At 51.4% G+C, this 19780-nt stretch overlaps 1 protein-coding gene across 3 annotated transcripts in view; it reads right to left on the bottom strand.

Moving 5' to 3' along the window:
* The window catches only part of KDM1A (lysine demethylase 1A), a 1206177-nt gene that overhangs the window by 40768 nt on the left and 1145629 nt on the right, over nucleotides 1-19780 (bottom strand). For all 3 annotated transcript variants that reach the window (XM_078682705.1, XM_078682704.1, XM_078682706.1), the window contains exon 18: nucleotides 9718-9864. In XM_078682705.1, the coding sequence (XP_078538831.1) occupies nucleotides 9718-9864 (147 nt within the window). The remainder of the gene's footprint in view (nucleotides 1-9717; nucleotides 9865-19780) is intronic.

A 19780-nucleotide genomic window follows, 5' to 3' on the forward strand; every position in this document is an offset into this window, starting at 1 on the left:
AGGTGCTGGATCCTGAAAGTATGGACCAGACACCTTCCAAGAAGAAGAGCAGTAGGGTTAAGGCTTTGCCTTCCCCCTTGCCCCAGGTTGAGGATCAAGTCTCTGAGGAGGCTGATCTGAGAGAACTGAGGGAAACTGAGCCTAAAGAGCTTGAACTTGATCAAGTTGAGTTTCTGGGCTCAGGGGGACCCTCCAGAGCAGACCTGGGGAAGGCACAGTTAGACTGCCCTTCTCTTGAACCCCTCAGACAGCAGGCTGCTGCTGAGGCTGCAGGGAATGCCACAGGTGCCCACAGGGTATACTGGGAAGATGGACTCCTGTACTCTGAGTCAAGAGACCCCAAGCCTGGTGCAACCAGGAGGCTGGTCATCCCCTTGTCTCTGAGAGGTTTCCTTCTCACCTTGGCCCATGAGATTCCCCTTGCAGGTCATTTAGGTCAGACAAAGACGTGGGACAGGCTTGTCTCACACTTTCACTGGCCCCACATGAATGAGAATACCAAGGAGTTTTGTCGCTCCTGTGTCACTTGCCAAGCCAGTGGTAAGTCAGGTGGCACAACAAAGGCCCCCCTCATACCACTACCTGTGGTGGGGGTCCCCTTTGAAAGGGTGGGGATTGACATTGTTGGTCCAATGGAACCCCAGACAGCATCAGGGCACAAGTTTATACTGGTGGTGGTGGATCATGCCACCAGGTATCCTGAAGCTATTCCACTTAGGACCACTACAGCACCTGTAGTGGCAAGGGCCCTAGTTGGAGTGTTCTCCAGAGTGGGCTTCCCTAAGGAGGTTGTTTCTGACAGAGGTACAAACTTCATGTCAGGATATCTGACTGCAATGTGGAAGGAGTGTGGTGTGAACTACAAGTTCACCACACCCTACCACCCACAATGCAATGGGCTTGTTGAGAGATTCAACAGGACCCTCAAAGGGATGATTCATGGGCTACCTGAACCTCTTAGGAGAAGATGGGATGTACTGATCCCCTGCCTCTTGTTTGCTTACAGAGAGGTCCCACAGAAGGGGGTTGGCTTCAGCCCCTTTGAGCTTCTGTATGGGCATCCTGTAAGAGGACCCCTGTGTTTGGTGAAGGAAGGATGGGAGAGACCTCTCAAAAAGCCTGCAACCAACATAGTGGACTATGTACTTGGTCTCCGCTCCAGGATGGCTGAGTATATGGAAAAGGCATCTAAAAACCTTGAGGCCAGCCAAGAACTCCAAAAAGCTTGGCATGACCAAAAGGCTGTTCTGACTGTGTACCAGCCAGGACAGAAGGTGTGGGTGCTGGAGCCAGTGGCCCCAGCAGCTCTGAAAGACAAATGGTCTGGGCCCCACACCATCATTGAGCAAAAGGGAGAGGTTACCTACTTGGTGGACCTTGGAACTCCCAGGAGCCCTCTCAGAGTGCTCCATGTAAACAGGCTCAAGGCATATGTTGACAGGAAGGACATGAGGTTCCTCATGGCCACAGATGAGGGACAGGAGGAAGAGAGGGACCCTCTCCCAGACCTGCTCACTCAGAATCCTGATGATGGGTCAGTAGATGGTGTTGTCTTTTGTGGCAGCCTCACTGAGCATCAGCAACAGGATTGCAGGCAAGTTCTGCAATCCTTCAGACATATGTTCTCTCTAACACCCAGCCAAACTGATTGGTGTACCCATGATGTTGACACTTGGGACAGTCTGCCTGTCAAGAGTAAAATCTACAGACAGCCTGATCATGTTAGAGACTGCATCAAAACAGAAGTGCAGAAAATGTTGGAGCTGGGAGTCATTGAGCCCTCAGATAGCCCTTGGGCTAGCCCAGTAGTTCTAGTGCCAAAGCCTCACACCCAGGGTGGTAAGAAAGAGATGAGGTTTTGCGTAGACTACAGAGGCCTCAATGCAGTCACTAAGACTGATGCCCACCCAATACCAAGAGCAGATGAACTTATAGATAAATTGGCTTCTGCCAAATTCTTAAGTACATTTGATTTGACAGCTGGGTATTGGCAAATCAGGTTAGCTGAGGAGGCCAAACCCAAGACAGCATTTTCTACCCCTGGTGGGCATTATCAATTTGTGGTAATGCCCTTTGGTTTGAAAAATGCACCTGCCACCTTCCAAAGGTTGGTGAATCAAGTCCTCACTGGGCTGGATGACTTCTGTGCAGCATATCTTGACGATATTGCTGTCTTTAGCTCCACCTGGGAGGATCACCTGGTCCACCTGAGGAAAGTGTTAGAGGCCCTGCAAAAGGCAGGCCTCACTATCAAGGCCACTAAGTGCCAGATAGGGCAGACACAGGTTGTATACCTGGGCCACCTTGTGGGTGGAGGCCAGGTTCAGCCATTGGAGAGTAAAATACAGGCCATCCAGGACTGGGCTCCTCCAATCACCCAGACTCAGGTTCGAGCTTTCTTGGGCCTGACTGAGTACTATAGGAAGTTTGTCAGAAATTATGGGTCCATAGTGACCCCTCTTAATGACCTGACAAGCAAAAAGATGCCAAAGAAAGTTCAGTGGACAGCAAGCTGTCAGAAAGCATTCAATGACCTAAAGCAGGCCATGTGCACAGCACCTATCCTAAAGAGCCCAGATTACTCCAAGCCATTCATTGTCTAAACAGATGCTTCTGAGTTGGGTGTGGGAGCTGTTCTGTCTCAGCTGAATTTTGATGGTAATGATCAGCCTATTGCTTTCATTAGTAGGAGGCTGACCCCCAGAGAGAAAAATTGGTCAGCTATTGAGAGGGAGGCCTTTGCTGTAGTTTGGGCCCTGAAGAAGCTGAGGGCCTACTTGTTTGGCACTCACTTCACCATTCAGACCGACCATAAGCCCCTCTTGTGGCTAAATCAGATGAAGGGTGAAAACCCCAAACTGCTTAGGTGGTCCATTTCCCTACAGGGGATGGATTTTACAGTGGAGCATAGACCTGGTACTGATCACAGCAATGCTGATGGGCTCTCCAGGTATTTCCACTTAGAGCAAGAAGACTCACCTGGTCAAGGTTAGTTTATTGTCCCAAAGTTTGGGGGGGGGGGGGGGTCATGTAGGAGAGTAGGGTCTGCAATCCTATGATCACCCAGATTTTTGCTTTTTGCTGCACTGGTTTACGACTTTCCCTGGCTGTGGGCCTGCTAATCAGACCCACAGCCTAGCTGTTCTCTCTATCCAAATTGTACTCAGGTACTGAATTGGCACTGGGCCCTCTCTAAGTCCCTGTACCCAGGGCTGAGGTGCACCCAGAAGTCTCCCAGGGGCTGAAGCATGTATTGTGCCACCCCTGGGCTGACTAACTAAACTGACACAACTGGCTGCACGACAGCTGGGGCAAGGTGGTGTAATCACCCTTTGCTTTAGATATAGTATACCTATATCTAACCTTAAAATGGACACACAGATCTCCTATCAGTCACTCCTATGGCAGGCCTTAACAATCCTGAAGGCAGAGTGCTTGGAATCGTGTGAGATGGTGCTCTGGCATGAGCTGAGCCTGTCTGCGGCTTTCGGGATCCATCCCTTAGCCGTTTCCATGATATCGCATACCATATACTCTTAAGTGCATTATAATCCTCGCGGTTATATGCCAACTCTGGTATCGCTTTATCAAAACATGTCGAGTAAGGTGTCATACGAATTGGAATACTAACCCCTCGCCAATTCTGGCGACGGGGTTAGCATTCCACCCTTCTAGAGGGACACGACATGTATGTAACCTGTAACCCCGGTTAAAGTCAGACAGAGCCTTAGCATCCACAAAATGGATGCTGCCACCGAGACACAAGTCTGCCCTCCTGCTGCTGGGAGTCCTCCCAGAGCAGGAGGCAAGGACAAAGGGTTTCCTGCCAGGGGCGGTGCCAGCACCGTCCCAGACAGGGTTTTGTGTATTCCAGGTAGGCAGGGCTACAGAGGAAGGTGACTGCAAGTGGCACCCCGGTGCTCACTGTGCATAGGCCGGCTGAAACCAGTTCCAGGGGCACTCCAGCCCCTGGCCTGGGGAAAGCCCGCCAAAGGAGAGGGGTGTAACCACCCCCCTCCTGGTCCCACCCATAGGGCAGGACTTAGTCGCGTGCCAGCCCCCTTTTCCCAGATAAAGGTAGGAACTGGCCCCCTTCCAAATTAGATCATCTTTGGAATCCAGACACGACTTTCTACGAAAGGACATCAAGATTTCTTCTTCAAGATTCTCCCTTGTGACTAAGGAGTAGTCACCCTGCATCCGCAGGCACCACCTTAAGAACACTGCGGTCTGCTGCAAGTCCTTCCTCCGGAATCAGACTGCCCAGCTCGACAAGACCCGGCTTCCCTGGCACCTCCGACCTCTACTCACCTCTACAGCCAAGCTGAGAACCGTGAGTGCGACGAGACCTCAAGGGACCGACTATTACCAAGACTGCACGACTTCTGCACAGCAAGCCCGCCGGGTAATCTACTGGCGAGTGCTTTGGGGTCCGAGAAGCCCCGACCCTGAGCAGCTCCAGCACCGAAGATCAGCCCCCCAGCATCTCCACGATCGGCGTGGGGCCCTTCTGCTTTTTGCTGCTCACCGCGTTGTTTGGCTACTAGCCCGCTGGCTCGTGGCCTTCTGAACGACGCCCGACGACATCACTGCTGCTGGTCTGGTTGCTCCAGACTGGTTCTTGCTCCCTTCCAGAAGAGGAGCACCCCGGACCCTCCTGGTCCACTCAAGACGCCATTTTGAGTCCACCGCGTGGGCTTGAATTAGCCAAGGCTTTGTTGCCCAATCCTGGGTCCTTCGACGCCGACAGCTTCATCCATCGTGGGACAGCTCGCCCCTCCATCCTGGTCGCCGACAACGCCTCCTGGTCCGTGAGATCTGCAGAGCACAGCGTCGCCCACTCACCTAGTCGAGGTGACTACCCTCCGGTGCCCCTGACTACTGGCTAGTAGTCACGAACTTGGTCCCCTCTGCTTTCAGGTGTCATCCATCTTCAAGATCCAGGCTTGGATCACTTCGAACTCTCTTCACTGGTCGCCTGCCAGCATCTTTCTTCCAGGCTCCTGGTTCGTCTACGAGGATTCCCGACGTCTTTTGAGACATATGCAGCTGCAGCCCCTGGGCTAGGTAACTTCGGCATTTCGGTGCCCCAGCATAGCCTCACTATCCAAGGGTCAGGATCCACTGTCGTTTTCTTCCTACCAGGTCGGGTTCGCCCGTGAACACTAACTTTAACTTTACTAGCTATCATAGACTTTGTCCCGCATCCCGCGTGAGAGTGCACACTCTGCACCCGAGTCCCCTGGGCCTCCTAGAAGTAATCTAACGATTCTATAGTCTAGTCCTAGCGATTCCAAAGCCTATTAGTACTGTACTTACCTGCTAGTAGTTTCGCATTCCACTTTTTGAGTATATGGTTTCCCGTGCCCCTCGGGCATTTGTATATACTGTGCTAACTTAAGTATTTTTATAAGAGTTTTGTTGTGTGCTTAGCTCCCTGTCTCATAAAGAGCCAGGGTAGTCTTGTTATAAATAAATACACTGTTTATTTTCATAACAACTTGTGTGGTGTCCTTTCACTGGGTGTTCAAGGGGTAATGTGATGGTAAAACAGCTGGCTTAACACGCCCTCTAGAGTCTTAGCCTTAGACTGCTCGTATCCATGCTACTAGGATAGCTGGTCTATAAGGTTGACTTACAACCAATCATCAATAAGGGTTGTTTGGACTGATAGATAGTGATTACTAGAATAGTGAGCACTGCATATCAGGCCAACTTCTCACAACCAGGCTCTCAGGCGTAGATTGAGTGGTCAGAAAAGCAGGGTCACCAGGCGCCAGGCGATGATGCCTGGCGATATTCTTATCCACAGGGGCCCCCGTAGCTGGCCGTGACCGAGTGCCCAGCAAGACGTCAGTGAGGGCGTCGTTAAATGGTAGCAGGGGCTCCGACGAAGCGGACGTCGCCTGGAGCACTTCAGTAAGGAGATTAGTTTTGAGGGCCACTGTACGGAGATCAAGGTTGAGAACCTTCGCTGCACGACGGAGCACAATCTTGTAGGAGGCGCTCTCCTCCATGGTAGGCGGGGGAGAGGCAAAGCCCGAGTCAGAGGGGATGTCGAGGTCGCCGGAATCCCCAAGTCTTCCGCCCAGTCCTGCTCGAAGTCACACTGACGGGCGAGAGGGTCCTCGGACCCCTTCCAGTCGTCCTCCACCTCCGCAGCCGGTGGTACCGACCGTGGCGGCGGAGCAGGTGCCGGAGAAGGAACATACGATATCAGGACCTGCGCAGAGAATGGCGCCGGTCGGGGACGAACCGGCGCCGTGTCCCAATGTGGATCCCAGGTAGGAGCAAAATAGTCCTGGAACCTAGGCAAGGGCGGGACAAAGGGCACACACTGTGGAGCCGGCAGTGGTGGACCTTGTGGCGTCGTGGTCTGAGCCAGCGGCGCAGGATCCTCTGGCGCCGTAGCTGGATCCGCCGGTGGTCCAACAGAATCCTGACACGGGCCCGAAGGCGCGCCGGTGGGAGCCCGAGGCCTAAAAAGGCGATCCATGGTAGCAAGAAATTCTAGCACCTGTGAGGGAGTCGCCGACGGACCTGGGTAAGGTGGGTAGGCCGCGGGACTCTCGAGCTCCGAAGGAGCCGCAGGGGGCAAAGCCCCTTTCCCCCTCGTCCACATCCGAGGATCAATGGGGGGACATCGGAGAGCGAACACGCTTCTTTGAATTCTTTTTGTGTCATCTCTTACCTGAATCCGAGGGCGAAGACTTGGAACCCGAGGAGCGATGGCCGTGGCCCTGCAAGCGTTCCCTGGAACAAGACCAGCGCTGGGACGAGTGCCGGACCTCAGCAGCTTCCGGTGCTGCTTCCGCAAGGCCTTCGGGGCCATGGCCCGACAAGACAGGCAGTCGTGGCCGGTCTCCAGGCAGTAGAGGCAGACATTGTGGGGGTCCGCCACCGACATGTTGTGACTGCAGGCCCCACAAGACTTAAATCCAGGCATCCCTACGTGCACCAGGTAACCAACGTAAAAAGGAGACTAAAGTCTCAAAAGAGTTAGTCAAATAGCGACTAAGGTACGTGCTCTAACAGGCTCTGCGCGTTCTGGCGCGGAAAAAGAAAGAACTGACGTCAGCGTGCATGGGTGGTGCCTAAGTTGTCTCGGCATTTACGACGCCAGCGACGGACGTGGTGCCGCTTGACGCCACCTACTGATGCGCAGGGGTACTGCTACCAAAACTTCTGGGGATATTTTAAGGTAAGGAATCTATCACTAACGTGTCTCTTTCAGATAAAAGCGGACAGCTCTCCTAGGGTCCAAACGATGAAGTCTCTCCTCCTCCTTGGAATGGTGAGGGGGAGGATAGAAGGTGGGTAAAGTAATGGACTGTCTCATATGAAACGGGGTAACCACCCTGGGAAGGAAAGCAGCCCTGGTCCTTAGAACCAACTTATCAGCATGAATGATCAGGAAAGGAGGTTTCGAACTAAGAGCCTGAAGCTCACTTACCCCTCCTAGCTGAGGTAATGGCAATCCAGAAAACCTTTCTAAAAGAAAGAAGCCTCAGCGGGCAAGTATGAAGAGGCTCAAACGGAGAACCCATTTAAAAGGTAAGAACGAGATTCAAATCCCACTGAGGCATAATGAAAGGCGTGGGAGGAAACTTATTTGTAGGGCTCTTAATGAACCTCATGACAATGGGGGACTTGAACAAAGACGGCTGGTCCGGCAAACATAGAAAGGCCGACAAAGCCGACAAATAGGCCTTAACAGTGGCTTCAGCACAACCTTGCTGAGCCAAAGAAAGTAAAAACTCCTGAATATTAGACAAACGGGCCTTCAAAGGGGCAATGTCTCTCTCTCCGCACCACTTAACAAATCTGGACCATCTGGTAGAGTAAACAGACTTAGTGGAGTGTTGCCTGGACGATAAAATAACATCCACTATATCCAGCGGGAGAGAGAAAGAACTCGGTTGCCCGGTTCAATCTCCAGGCATGAAGGTGCAGGCTCGGGAGGTGAGGGTGTAAAACCTGCCCCTGCGACTGCGAGAGGAGGTCTGCGCCTGAGAGGTAGACGGAGCGGAGGGTGCGATGAAAGGTGAAGTAGATCTGTGTATCACACCTTTCTTGGCCAATCCGGCACGATCAATATAACTTGGGCCCAACTTGGCGAATCTTTTTCTGAACTCGAGGAATAAACGATATGGGAAACGTGTTCCCCAGCGCCCCCTGCATCGGATACTGGAGACTGCAGAACAACGGGCAGTGCGCGGTCTCGTGAGAGGCAAACAGGTCCAACTGAGGATACTCCCACATCTGAACGATGCAATGGACCACCTCCGGATGAAGGAATCATCTCCTGAATGTCGAGAATCCTCTGCGGAGGAGGGAAAGCTCAACACACAGAAGTGTCCAGTATTGCCCCTATGAACAGGCTGCGCTGAGAAGGCACCAGGTGAGATATGGGTACATTTATTGAGAAACCCAATTTGAACAACAGATGAGCTGTTACCTGCAAGTGGCATGAAACCAACTCTGGAGACTTCGCTTTGAGCAGCCAGTCATCCAGGTAGGGGAAAACAGGAACCCCTAATCTTCTAAGATGAGCCGCTACCACCGCCATCCCCTTTGTAAAGACTCGAAGTGCGGAAGTAAGACCGAATGGAAGAACCACAAACTGATAATGTTGCGACCCTACCCTGAACCGCAGATACTTCCGATGCGACTTCAGGATGGGAAGATGAAAGTACGCATCCTGAAGATCGATGGACATCATACAGTCTACCTGCTGCAGCGCAAGAAGAACCTGAGCCTAGGTCAACATTTTGAACTACTTCTATCTGAGGTAAAGGTTCCAAATCCTGAGGTCCAAGATCAGTCTTAAGCGACCATCCTTTTTTGGGATCAAGAAATACCGGGAGTAGCAACCTTGACCCATATCCAGCTCCGGAACCACCTCTAACGCACCTTTCAGTAGCAAGGTAAGAACCTTCTGCTGTAAAAGCAGTAAATGGTCCTCTGAGCACTAACCCTGGAGAGGAGGATAAGGAGGAGGAAACTCCAAAAAGGGAAGGGAGTATCCATTCTCTACAAGATTCAAGACCCAACGATCGGACGTGATCAGTCTCCAATCTTGTAGAAAGTGGGACACCCGACCTGCAACTGGACCAACATGTTCTAAGATGGGGGATCTAGGACTGCTTTCCTTATGTACCAACGGTGGCAGGAGGGGAAGTAGAGGAAGAGGAGGAGGATTGTTGTCGAGCAGCCCCACTGAGGCCTTGTTTATTCTTCCCTCTGTACGACTTGTACAAGGGATTCTGCTGTTGCTGGCTCTGTTGAGATTGCTGGCGGCGACAAAAGGAAGCAGATCGCCCAAATCCACAATACCGCTTGTCGTCGTATCCTCTAGACTGCACCTGTAGAACCAGAGACCTTGCAGTAGCCCTGCTGTCCTTAAAACGCTCTAAGACGGAGTCCACCTTTGAACCAAAGAGTTATGACCCATCTAAGGGCAAATCCATCAAAGTCGCCTGACCATCAGATGAGAAACCAGATGATCGAAGCCATGCCTGTCTCTTTGCAGCCACAGAAGACCCCTCGGAATTTCCCTCGGAATGCTGGCGCAGGGGCTATTCAAAATGTGAGGAATCCACAGGCAGATGTATCATCAGAATAATCCTTGTTGAATAAATCAGGTGTGTTGCAGTTTAGTTTCACAAAATGGTCTATATGCTTAAGGTTTTGTTATTATGCCCTAAGTTCTCTCACCTGTGGTGCTCCAGGTATGGATGGTCCAGGAGTAATAGGTTGAGCCATTAAGTCGTAGTCATTTCCAGAGGATCCAGCTGCTACATAGGAATACGATCCACGGGCCCAAGGGTCAGCACGCCAACGTGTAACGACTGTCTCTTTAGGCTAATGTTATGTACAGAGAAAAGATATAAGTGATAAACATTGTGTGGTTGAAAACAAATTATGTTACTGTAATCATATGGAGAAGAAAAAACAGAATTGTGTCACACTTTTCAAAAGAGTGCTATACACAGAACCTCTGCAAGATCTGCATGCTCTTTATTTGCGGTTATCCTTTCCATATTATCAAACATAAGATATTCTAAACACTACTCCCTGAATCATTGAATTTAGTGACCTTGCTAGTGTGGGAGGCTGGCTTAGTGTATGGTGCACACTCTTAGGCGTGATGCAACTTGCATTAATCCTGGCAACCCTTATGGTGATTTAAGTGGTCTTTGATAACCATACAAAGCTCTCAAAGTTGTAGCTGTGGAGAGCAGCCTTCTGGCATATCCTGAAGGAGTGTAAAGCAGCTTGTTTTACCACTTTCAACAGTGTAGATTAGATGAAAAAGAACAGTGTTGATAAAAAAGTCTAATTATTATGTAACATTATCACCAACACATTGGTATATCTACTAACAGGAGATATCAACAACACAAACAAGAATACTTCAAAATAATCAGGTAAGTAGCACAAATGAACAAGTTACTTACCTTCTGTAATGATGTATCTGTAAGAGACATACATTAGTTATAGATTCCTTACCTTATAATTACCCCAGGTGTCAGACTGCATCTGGAGAAGTTTTTTTGTGGCAGTACCCCTGCGTGTCGGTCGACCCAGCGTTGGTCATTGGCATTGTGGTAGCCGGGATGACGCTGCGGTATCTACTTAGACACCGCCCCTGCATGCTGACATCAGCTCTGACATGACATTCCATGCCAGAAGTGCAGACCCATGAAAGACACTGACCACTGGTGCGCAAAACTAGGGCCCTGTAAGGGAGTCCTATCCCTAGAAGTCAGTTTGCAGAACGGGGAGGATGGATGGAGCGGTAAGGAATCTATAACTAATGTATGTCTCTTCCAGATACATTGTTACCGAAGGTAAGTAACTTGTTGATCTGAAAGAGACCATCGTTATAGATTCCTTACCTTAGAAAAGATTCCCCAGCAATGCCAACCCCTGTGGTGGGCCTGCAAACTAAGTTCACACAGGAAGTCCTGGAGAACAGAACGGCCGAAAAAGCCGTCTCTCCGGACTTGGCTGTCCAGGCAGTAATGCTTAGTAAACATGTGCAACGATGCCCATGTGGCTGCCTGGCAGATGTCAACCAACGGAACTCCAATTAACAAAGCAGTAGTAGCTGCCGTCACCCTTGTAGAGTGGGCGCGCAGTACTACTGGAGGTTCTTTTTTAGCCAAAGAATAACAGATCTTAATGCATAGGATGACCCATTGAGAGATGGAATGTTTGTGCACTGCCCAACATTTCTTGGTGCCCTCATAACCCACGACGAGTTGATCATCTTTAGTGCGGTCAAGGTAGAAAGACAGCGCACGTTTTGGGTCCTGACCGTCCTTGGTTGATTATCTTTAGTGCGGTCAAGGTAGATAGACAGCGCACGTTTTGGGTCATGACCGTTTTGGGTCCTTCCCGCCTCCACACCCTCTTTGGAAGGGTGCGGAGGCAGGAAAAAGGTGGGCAATGTGATGGTCTGACCTATGTGGAAAGAGGTAATCACTTTGGGTAGAAAAGAGGGCCTAGTACGGAGGACTACTTTGCACGGATGGACAGCAAGAAAGGGAGGTCTGGAATATAAGCGAGCAGAGGTGATGGCAAGCAAGAAAGAAGTCTTGAAAGTAAGGAGACATAGAGGACAATTATGTAGTGTCTCAAAGGGAGCACACATAAGATAAGTGAGGACAAGATTCAAGTCCCACTTGGGCATTACAGAAGGAGAAGGAGGAAAGAGATTAGTAATGCCCCTCAGAAATCTGTTAACAACAAGGGACTTGAAAAGAGAAGGCTGATCAGGAAGGCCAAGAAAGGCCGAAAAAGCTGAAAGATAGCCTTTAAGAGTGCCCAAAGCAGAGCCCTGCTGGGCCAAAGAAAGAATGAAGAGGAGAACCTCTGAAAGAGGGGCAGAAAGGGGATCCACAGCCTTTGCTGTGCACCATGCCACAAATGTGTTGCATCTACAGGCGTATACCATTTTACTCGAGGGATGCCTGGCTGCCAAGATGGCATTACAGACTTCGGGAGGAAGGTCGAATGCTGTCAGCTGTCTTTGCTCAATCTCCACGCAAGGAGGTGTTGACTGGACAGGTTCGGGGGGAGGAATGTCCCCTGCTGCTGCGACAGAAGATCCGCCCAAAGAGGCAATCTGATCGGAGGATCGATGGCCATGCTCAAGAGCTCTGTGTACCAAACTCTTCTTGCCCAGTCGGGAGCCACAAGAATTACTTGGGCCCGGTCGCGCTTGATCTTTTTCAGCACTCTGGGTAGAAGTGGTACAGGTGGAAAGGGGTACAGGAGGCAGCAATTCCACTTGTGTCGAAAAGCGCCACCGAGCGAGTGCCGCCTTAGAAACTCCAACGTGCAGAACTGCTGACGCTGGCGAATAGATCTAACCAAGGCTCTCCCCACTGCTGAAAGAGACCTTGCACCACCTCCGAGTGAAGACGCCATTCGTGATCCATCATGCACCGGCAGCTGAGTTCGCCCACCCTGGCGTTCAGGGAACCTGCCAGGTGTTGAACCACCAGGGATATGCCCTGATGTTGCAGCCACATCCAAAGGCGAAGAGCCTCTTGACAAAGGGGCCACGACCCCACCCCGTCCTTTGTTGCAGTACCACATGGCGGTGGAGTTGTCAGTAAACCCCTGCACTACACTTCCCTGGACAGAGGGAAGGAATGCCTTCAGTGCAAGACTAATTGCCCGGAGCTCCAGAGGTTGATGTGGATCCCGGACTCCACTGGAGACCAGATGCCTCTGATCTCCGTCTCCCTCATGTGTCCACCCCATCCCAGAAGTAACGCATCTGTCGCTACTGTAAACTATGGTTGGGGAAAGGAGAGGGACCTGCCACTGACCCAATCCTGGTCAGTGAGCCACCACTGCAACTGACTTGCAGCCCGCTCCGAGATCTGAACGACATTGGAAAGAGTCCCCTGATGCTGTGCTGACTGGAACTTCAGGTTCCACCGCAGAGCCCGCATATGCCATCTGGCATGATCCACTAGCAGGATGCAGGAGGCCATGAGGCCCACCATCCTCAGGGTCACTCTCACCAAAATCTGGGAAACATCGGTATCATAGTCCGAATATCCTGGACTCGCTGCTCGGGAGGATAGACCCGAAACTGGGCTGTGTCCAGAACCGCTCCGATGAAAAGGAGCTCCTCAGAGGGAATGAGGTGCGACTTTGGCACGTTGATAGTAAACTCCAGTAACTGCAGGAGGTTCACTGTAGTCTAAAGGTGGGAGAGTCGAGATAGGCCAAGACTGGAACTCCTGATCTATGCAGATGAGCTGCGACCACCGCTATCACTTTCGTGAACACCAGAGGGCCTCTGGTAAGGCCAAAGGGGAGCATGATAAACTGAAAATGCTCATGGCTTACCGTGAATCATAGGTAACGCCGGTGGGCAGGCAAGATGGGGCTGTGAAAGTAAGCATCCTGCAAGTCCAACGATACCATCCACTTTCCAGAGTCGAAGGCAGACAAGACCTGAGCTAAGGTTAACATTTTGAACGTCTCCTTCCGGAGGAAGCGGTTGACATCCCTGAGGTCTAAGATAGGACGCAGGTCTTTGTCCTTCTTGGGTACCAAGAAGTAGTGAGATAGCAACTATGACCTACTTCAGGCATAGGGATGCGTTCGAAAGCTCCCTTGGGCAAGTTCCTGGGGGAGAGGGTCAAATGGTCCTAAGACATACGATGGAGTGTTGGTGGCATGGAGGGAGCGGTAGTCTCGAAGGGGAGGGAGTAGCCTTTTCGGAGTATCTGCAAAACCCAACTGTCAAGACTGATTTGCATATGGATAGGTTCAAACTGGAATGTCATGGCAAGCAACAAAACAATGGATTTAGGCCCAGGTCTCTGTACTGGGGTGAATGTATGACATTGTTCTGCATTCTGTCCATCAAGTGTTCTTTTAGCATTTGTCACCCTGAGTGGGACAGTTATTCCCAGACCTGGGTCCTGTGTTCTCCATGCCACTGGAGTCAAGCTATCCTGGCTGATGTGAAACCGGTCCTAGGATGCTTGTTTCCAGTCCAGGGAGGACCTGGCCTGGCAATTTGGGCTGGACTGTTCTCATTGCGCACAGTGTCAAGACTGATTTGCATATGGCTGGGTTCAAACTGGAATGGTGAGCAAAAAAATGATGGATTAAGGTCCAGATCTCCGTACTGGGGTGAATGTATGACATTGGTCTGCATTCTGTCCATCAATTTTTCTTTTTGCAGTGGGGGTGGTGATGGTGGATCCAGCGCCCACTTGCAACCAGTGGCCCTGAAAGGTCGGACTAGAAAGGCTTGGAGGCTGCTGCAGAGGGGGCATTGATGGACTGGCCCGCCCCCTGCTCCCAGACCCACGATGCTGGGTCCCACGTCCCCGGCCACACAGAGGCTGGGTAGCTTGCGCAGCCTTGTGGCTCTGGGTGGAACGTGGTATGGCACCCCTTACATAGCCACGAAAGGCAGACTGCATGGGGCAATAAGTGGCTGTGAGGCCCAAGGATCTGGCCATAGCCCTAGAGTCCTTGAAACGCTCGAGCGCAATGTCCGCCTTGTTACCAAACAGGCAACAGCAATCAAAGGGCACATCCAAAAGAATAGATTAGACATCCCCAGAGAAGCCAGACGTTCTCAGCCAGGCGTAGTGCCTCAGGGCTAACGATGTTGAAACCGTTCTAACCAGCGAGTTGGCGGTATCCGTGTGAGAAGTTAGCCTGGCATATGATGTCCACTATTCTAGTGGGCACCTTGCACCAGTCTAAACTGCCCTTATTGATGGTGGTTGTAAAGTCAACCTTATAGACAAGCTACCCTAGTGGTAGGATGGACCAGCAGTCTTTTGTTTTTTGAAAACCTTTATTGTGCAGATATAGCTGACAAATACGGGCCTACAACCCATCGGGCCGGCCACCACACTGTATTAGCACATAGGCCAGGAAAGAAACTCCAGCAGGTCTCCGATATAACAGATGCAACAAAGCAAAGCAAATAGCCACATGGAAACCACAGTGAGAAGGAAAAGTGAAGGTTAATTTTATAATATAATAGGGTGAGGAGCAGGAACATTGCAGTTATTAAAGTCCAAAAGTCCGTGGCGGGTCATCAACAGGCAGTGGAGCAAAACACAGCGAGGTGCAAAAAAAAGGGAACAGCTACATCATAGCAAGGGCAAAACATGAGTCCCACATCAGCAAACAATACCATCCACTGCCCAAAGCCCACCCGTTACCACAAGAATACGCATCAATACATAGAAAGGAAGTCAGGATTGATACAAAGCCATCCGCTACATCGACCCAGGAAAAGAGAGAAGGAAGGGGAAAAAGGGGAAAAGAGCATCAGAAAAAAGGGTTAAAAAACAGGGAAAAGAGGATGCGGCCCCACAGTATATGCCCCATGGCAAATAAAGCACACGAAAAAGGGGGCAGCCCACGGAACCAAAGGAAACAGGAATAATGGATGCGCAATGAACATCGGTAGCAGGGAGGCCGTGTGCCCACGCTAGCAAAAAACACCCCAGGAGGCCTACATGCAGACGCAGCGTCCTGAAAAAGAATACACAAGAGCCATAGAACCAAGAACAAAAGAAAAACAAAAAGACAGACCCCCCCCCCCACCCACCCCACCCTGCACCCCTGCGGAAGGCTACGGCCTACCCCCCCAGCAGCGTGCCTGTCGCCCTAACCGGAAACCCGAAATATAGAAGAGTCAAAAAGTAAGGAAGAAACCATGTAGACAAAAAGAGAGGAAGGGGAAAGGAAGAAAAAATCTATCGGGAGAGGAGACACATAATCAAAACTATCAGCCCCCAACTCCCCCGTCCGAGCACATTCAAAGCCCACGAGAAGATAAAGTCATTGCAAAACAATAAACAGATACCAGGAATATGAAGAAGAAGCAATCATACATGTAGAGCCGCAAGGCGGTCATCCGGTCACGCCACAAAGTAATAGTCCGGCGGTGCAAGGTCATCTCAACCCTGTCCTCGTCTGTCCAGTGCCAGAGGCACAGAGTGCACAAAGAACCAGAACATGAGGGGGCAGAGGTGAAAAACAGGGATTCCAAACGTCGAGCTACTACACAAGTTATAACGGCTTCGGACCGGATGAGTAAAAAAGGACAGCAGCAACTCAAGCGCAGCTCCGCAGACCAAGGGGAAAAAATTGCCCCGGTGAAACAGTTACAGGATCTCCGCTCGGCAGGCCGAGGCAAAAAATCACCGGGGGACCCGGCGAGACCGATCCGGACAGATCTCGGCTGGAGGCTCTCCAATGCATCCACCACAGGGGAGAACTCTTGACAATACCAGGCAGCAGGCATCTGAACGTCCAAACAAGCGGTGGCCTCAGTATTCTCAATTTCCAGGAAATGCACCGCAGCACCCTAAAGCGGCGAAGCCATACACGCAGGGGACGGCCCAACGAGCCGGGAACAAAGGCTACCATCCAGCCCATCGACAGGCACAGTCATGAAAGCACGCCAAGAACACAAGGCGGCGAAAACGTCGCCAACTGTAGGCTCACCTTTACGGTATTCAGCAAACGTGCCGTGCGGCGAGCCAATGTCGCCGTCCCCAAATGGGCGTAGATGCAGGGTGTGGGCCGCCATCTTTGCAGCCCGGCACGGCCGCGGCAATCTCCGACCCCAATCCGGCCACCAACAGAGCTCGATGGGACCCAGCCGGCAACAAGCAATGGAACCCTCAGGGCAAAAAGGCAGGCCACCAGAATATTGAGGCAGCCGGCGCCACCGACCCACGGGCGCCGCCCGCCGAGACCGGGCGGAGGGTTTCAAGATGGCCGGACAGGAGAACAAAGGGGAGACGAGTCGTCCATTTGGTCAACCCCCGTCCGTGGAAGGCAGCACTCCACCACCAGGTCCCCAGACAGCCAGACCAGGCCCGGTCAGACGCCACCGGTCCAACCGCACAATGGCCGCTCCGGCCGACCCCGCTCCTCCACCAAGGGGTCGGCCCCGGCACTCCGCCCCGCCTGGGCGCCGCAGACGAGTACCAGGCCTGCCCGCCCCGGAGGCCACGAAGCGAACAAGGGCGCAGCTCAGGATCCGCGGCACTTAAGAACATCCGGAGCAGACGGTGAGTGCCAGCAAAACGTCATAAGTCCATATTCCAGCAAATAAGACTTCTCGGGGCAGGATAAGGTACAGGATAGACAGTTCAGGCAGGAAGGTTTGACGGAGCCGAGCTACAACGCGGCCATCACGGTCGCGAGCTTGGCTCCTCCCCCTGGACCAGCAGTCTTAGGCTAAACTCCAAAGAGCATGTGAAGCTGTTTGTTTTACCAATTATAATCCCTTGAATACCAAATGAAAGGACACCACACAAGGTATATATATCAAATATATATGTATTTATTTCTAACACAACCCCTCTGCGCTCTTTATGAGGTCAGAGATCGAAGTACAGCACAAGTTACTCAATTAGCATACTATAAGTTGCACAAATACAGTTATGCCCTAGGGGGCCTCACAAACCATATACTAAGTAAGTGGTATAAGGACCACTTCAGAAACAGTGAGTAGGCCTAGGGCCTAGAGAATTGCTGAAGCTCCACTAGACGACCAAAGGTTAGTAAGTAGGAGACCCAAGGGAGACGCGAGCAGTGTCTAAACACAGTCGCGAGTTGCCATTGACTTATAATGGGAACGTAAAAGTTACAAAGTTAATAATTTCGCGCACTTCCGGATGGACTACAACAAAACCACTTTCGAATAGGACACTTCGAGAGTCAAGACCCACGGGTGCACCGGAGTACTTGTGTTACCTCACCCAGGGAAGCTGGTGCATAGGTGCCTTTTGATGTTGGGTTTCGTCGATCGTTTCAATGGAGATCTGCAAAGAAGTGCTGCAGGCGACCAGATGAAAAGCGTCCGGGTGGATCCAAGGGTGGATCGAAGAAGTGAAGAACCTGAAAGCAGAGGGGACAGAGTCTGGGTCACTAGCAAGTGACCAGGAAGGAACCAGGAAAGAACCAGACGATGTCGAGGTGATTTCAGGTGAAGAGGTGAAGCTTGTCTCTGCAGCCACGAGGACCAGGAGGCGTCGACGATGACCAGGAGCTGGATTCGAGTTGTCCCACGAAGGATCTAGTTGACTGCGGCATCGGTATCCGGATTGGACCCAACAAGCCTTGGCAACCGCAACTCACGCAGGAAGTGAAGATTGACTTCGAGTCACACCAGCAAGGTCTGGGGAGCTTCTCCATTGCAGGGAAGCTGGAGCAAGCCTGGAGCAACCAGGCCAGCAGTGTAAATTCAAAAAGAAGTCTTCAGAGCGCTAACTAGCCAACGGGCTAGCAACCGGGAAGACGCGTCGAGCTGAAATGCAGGAGCAGGCCCCACGTGGCACTCTTTGATTGTGGAGGGCTGAGCTTGGGTGCAAATGGCGCTCGGGTCTGGGGCTTCTCGTACCCCAATGCACAACTGCGAGTTACCTCAGGAGTCGATGCAGTTAGCAAAATGCAGGAAGTCCAGGGTGTCCGGTCTCACGTCTCTCGTGTCCGCCACGGGTCTCAGCTTTGATGTGGATCGGAGTCAGAGAAGTCTGGAAGTCCAGTTCCTGTGTCGCTGAGTCTTCGGGTTCCGGCAGGAGCGTCAAAAAAGCAAACCCGCAAGTTACTGGTGGTGCCTGTTTGCACAGGGTGGTCACTCCTTGAGCACAAGGGAGAGGTCTTCAGTCTTCTAGTCGAAATAGAACGTCGAAGGTCCAAGAGTTTCGTATCAGAGTTTCGTTCCAGGATAATCTAAATTCCTGGGGACACAGCGCCTATCTTTATACTAAGAAAATGGGCTGGATTACCTACTAGGTCTCTCCTATGGGTGGACCTGGGAAGGGGTGGTTACACCCCTTTCCCTTTGTTCAGTTTTGCGCCAGAGTGGGGCTGGAGTGCCCCAGCAACTGGTTTGAACCGGGCTATGCATGGAGCACCTGGTGTGCCCCAGGCAGTGTCTGGAAAAGCATCTTTCCATTCAACCCACCCTGCCCCAATACACTACAGGCTGTCTGGGGAGGTGTCCAGGCCACCCTTGCTGGAGTTTCCCCTAGCTGCAGGAGGTCAGACTCGTGTCTGTGGCAGCAGCATCCATTTTGTGATGCTGAGGCTCGGTTTAACTTTAACCGGGTAAAGCAGTAACATACATGTCTTTTCTCTCTAGAAGGGTGGAATGCTCCAAAGTGTTTGACACCTTACACGACATGTTTTGATAAAGCCAAACGAAAGTTAGCATTAACCGCGAGGATTATAATGCACTTAAGAGTATATGGTATGGTTATATCATAGAACAGCTATAAGGCGATGGTTCCGAAAGCTGCAGAGGGGCTCAGCTCATGCTAGGGCACCCTCTCACATAAAACCAAGCACTCTGCCTCCAGGATTGTTAAGGCCTGCCATAGGAGTGACTTATAGGTTACTATGTGTCTATATATAAGGTAGATATAGATATACTATATCCAAGTAAGGGGTGATTACACCATCTTACCCAAGCTGAGTGATCAGCCTGTGGTGTCAGTTTGGATGGCCAGCCAGGGGTGGCATAATACAAGCTGCAGCCCCTGGTAGGCCTTGGATGCACCTATGCCCTGGGTACCTATGGTACACTATACAGGGGCTCACAGAGGTGACCCAATACCCAATCAGGTATGTACCTAAAGTACATGGTATCAATTTAGAGAGAGAACAGCTGGGCTGTGGGTCTGATTAGCAGACCCACAGCCACACTAAAGTCGAAAAACCAGAATATCACAGCAAAAAGTGGGGGTGACCATAGAAG

This window comes from Lissotriton helveticus, chromosome 3_1 (assembly GCF_964261635.1).
Source record: "Lissotriton helveticus chromosome 3_1, aLisHel1.1, whole genome shotgun sequence".
NCBI classification, from domain to species: Eukaryota; Metazoa; Chordata; class Amphibia; order Caudata; family Salamandridae; genus Lissotriton; species Lissotriton helveticus.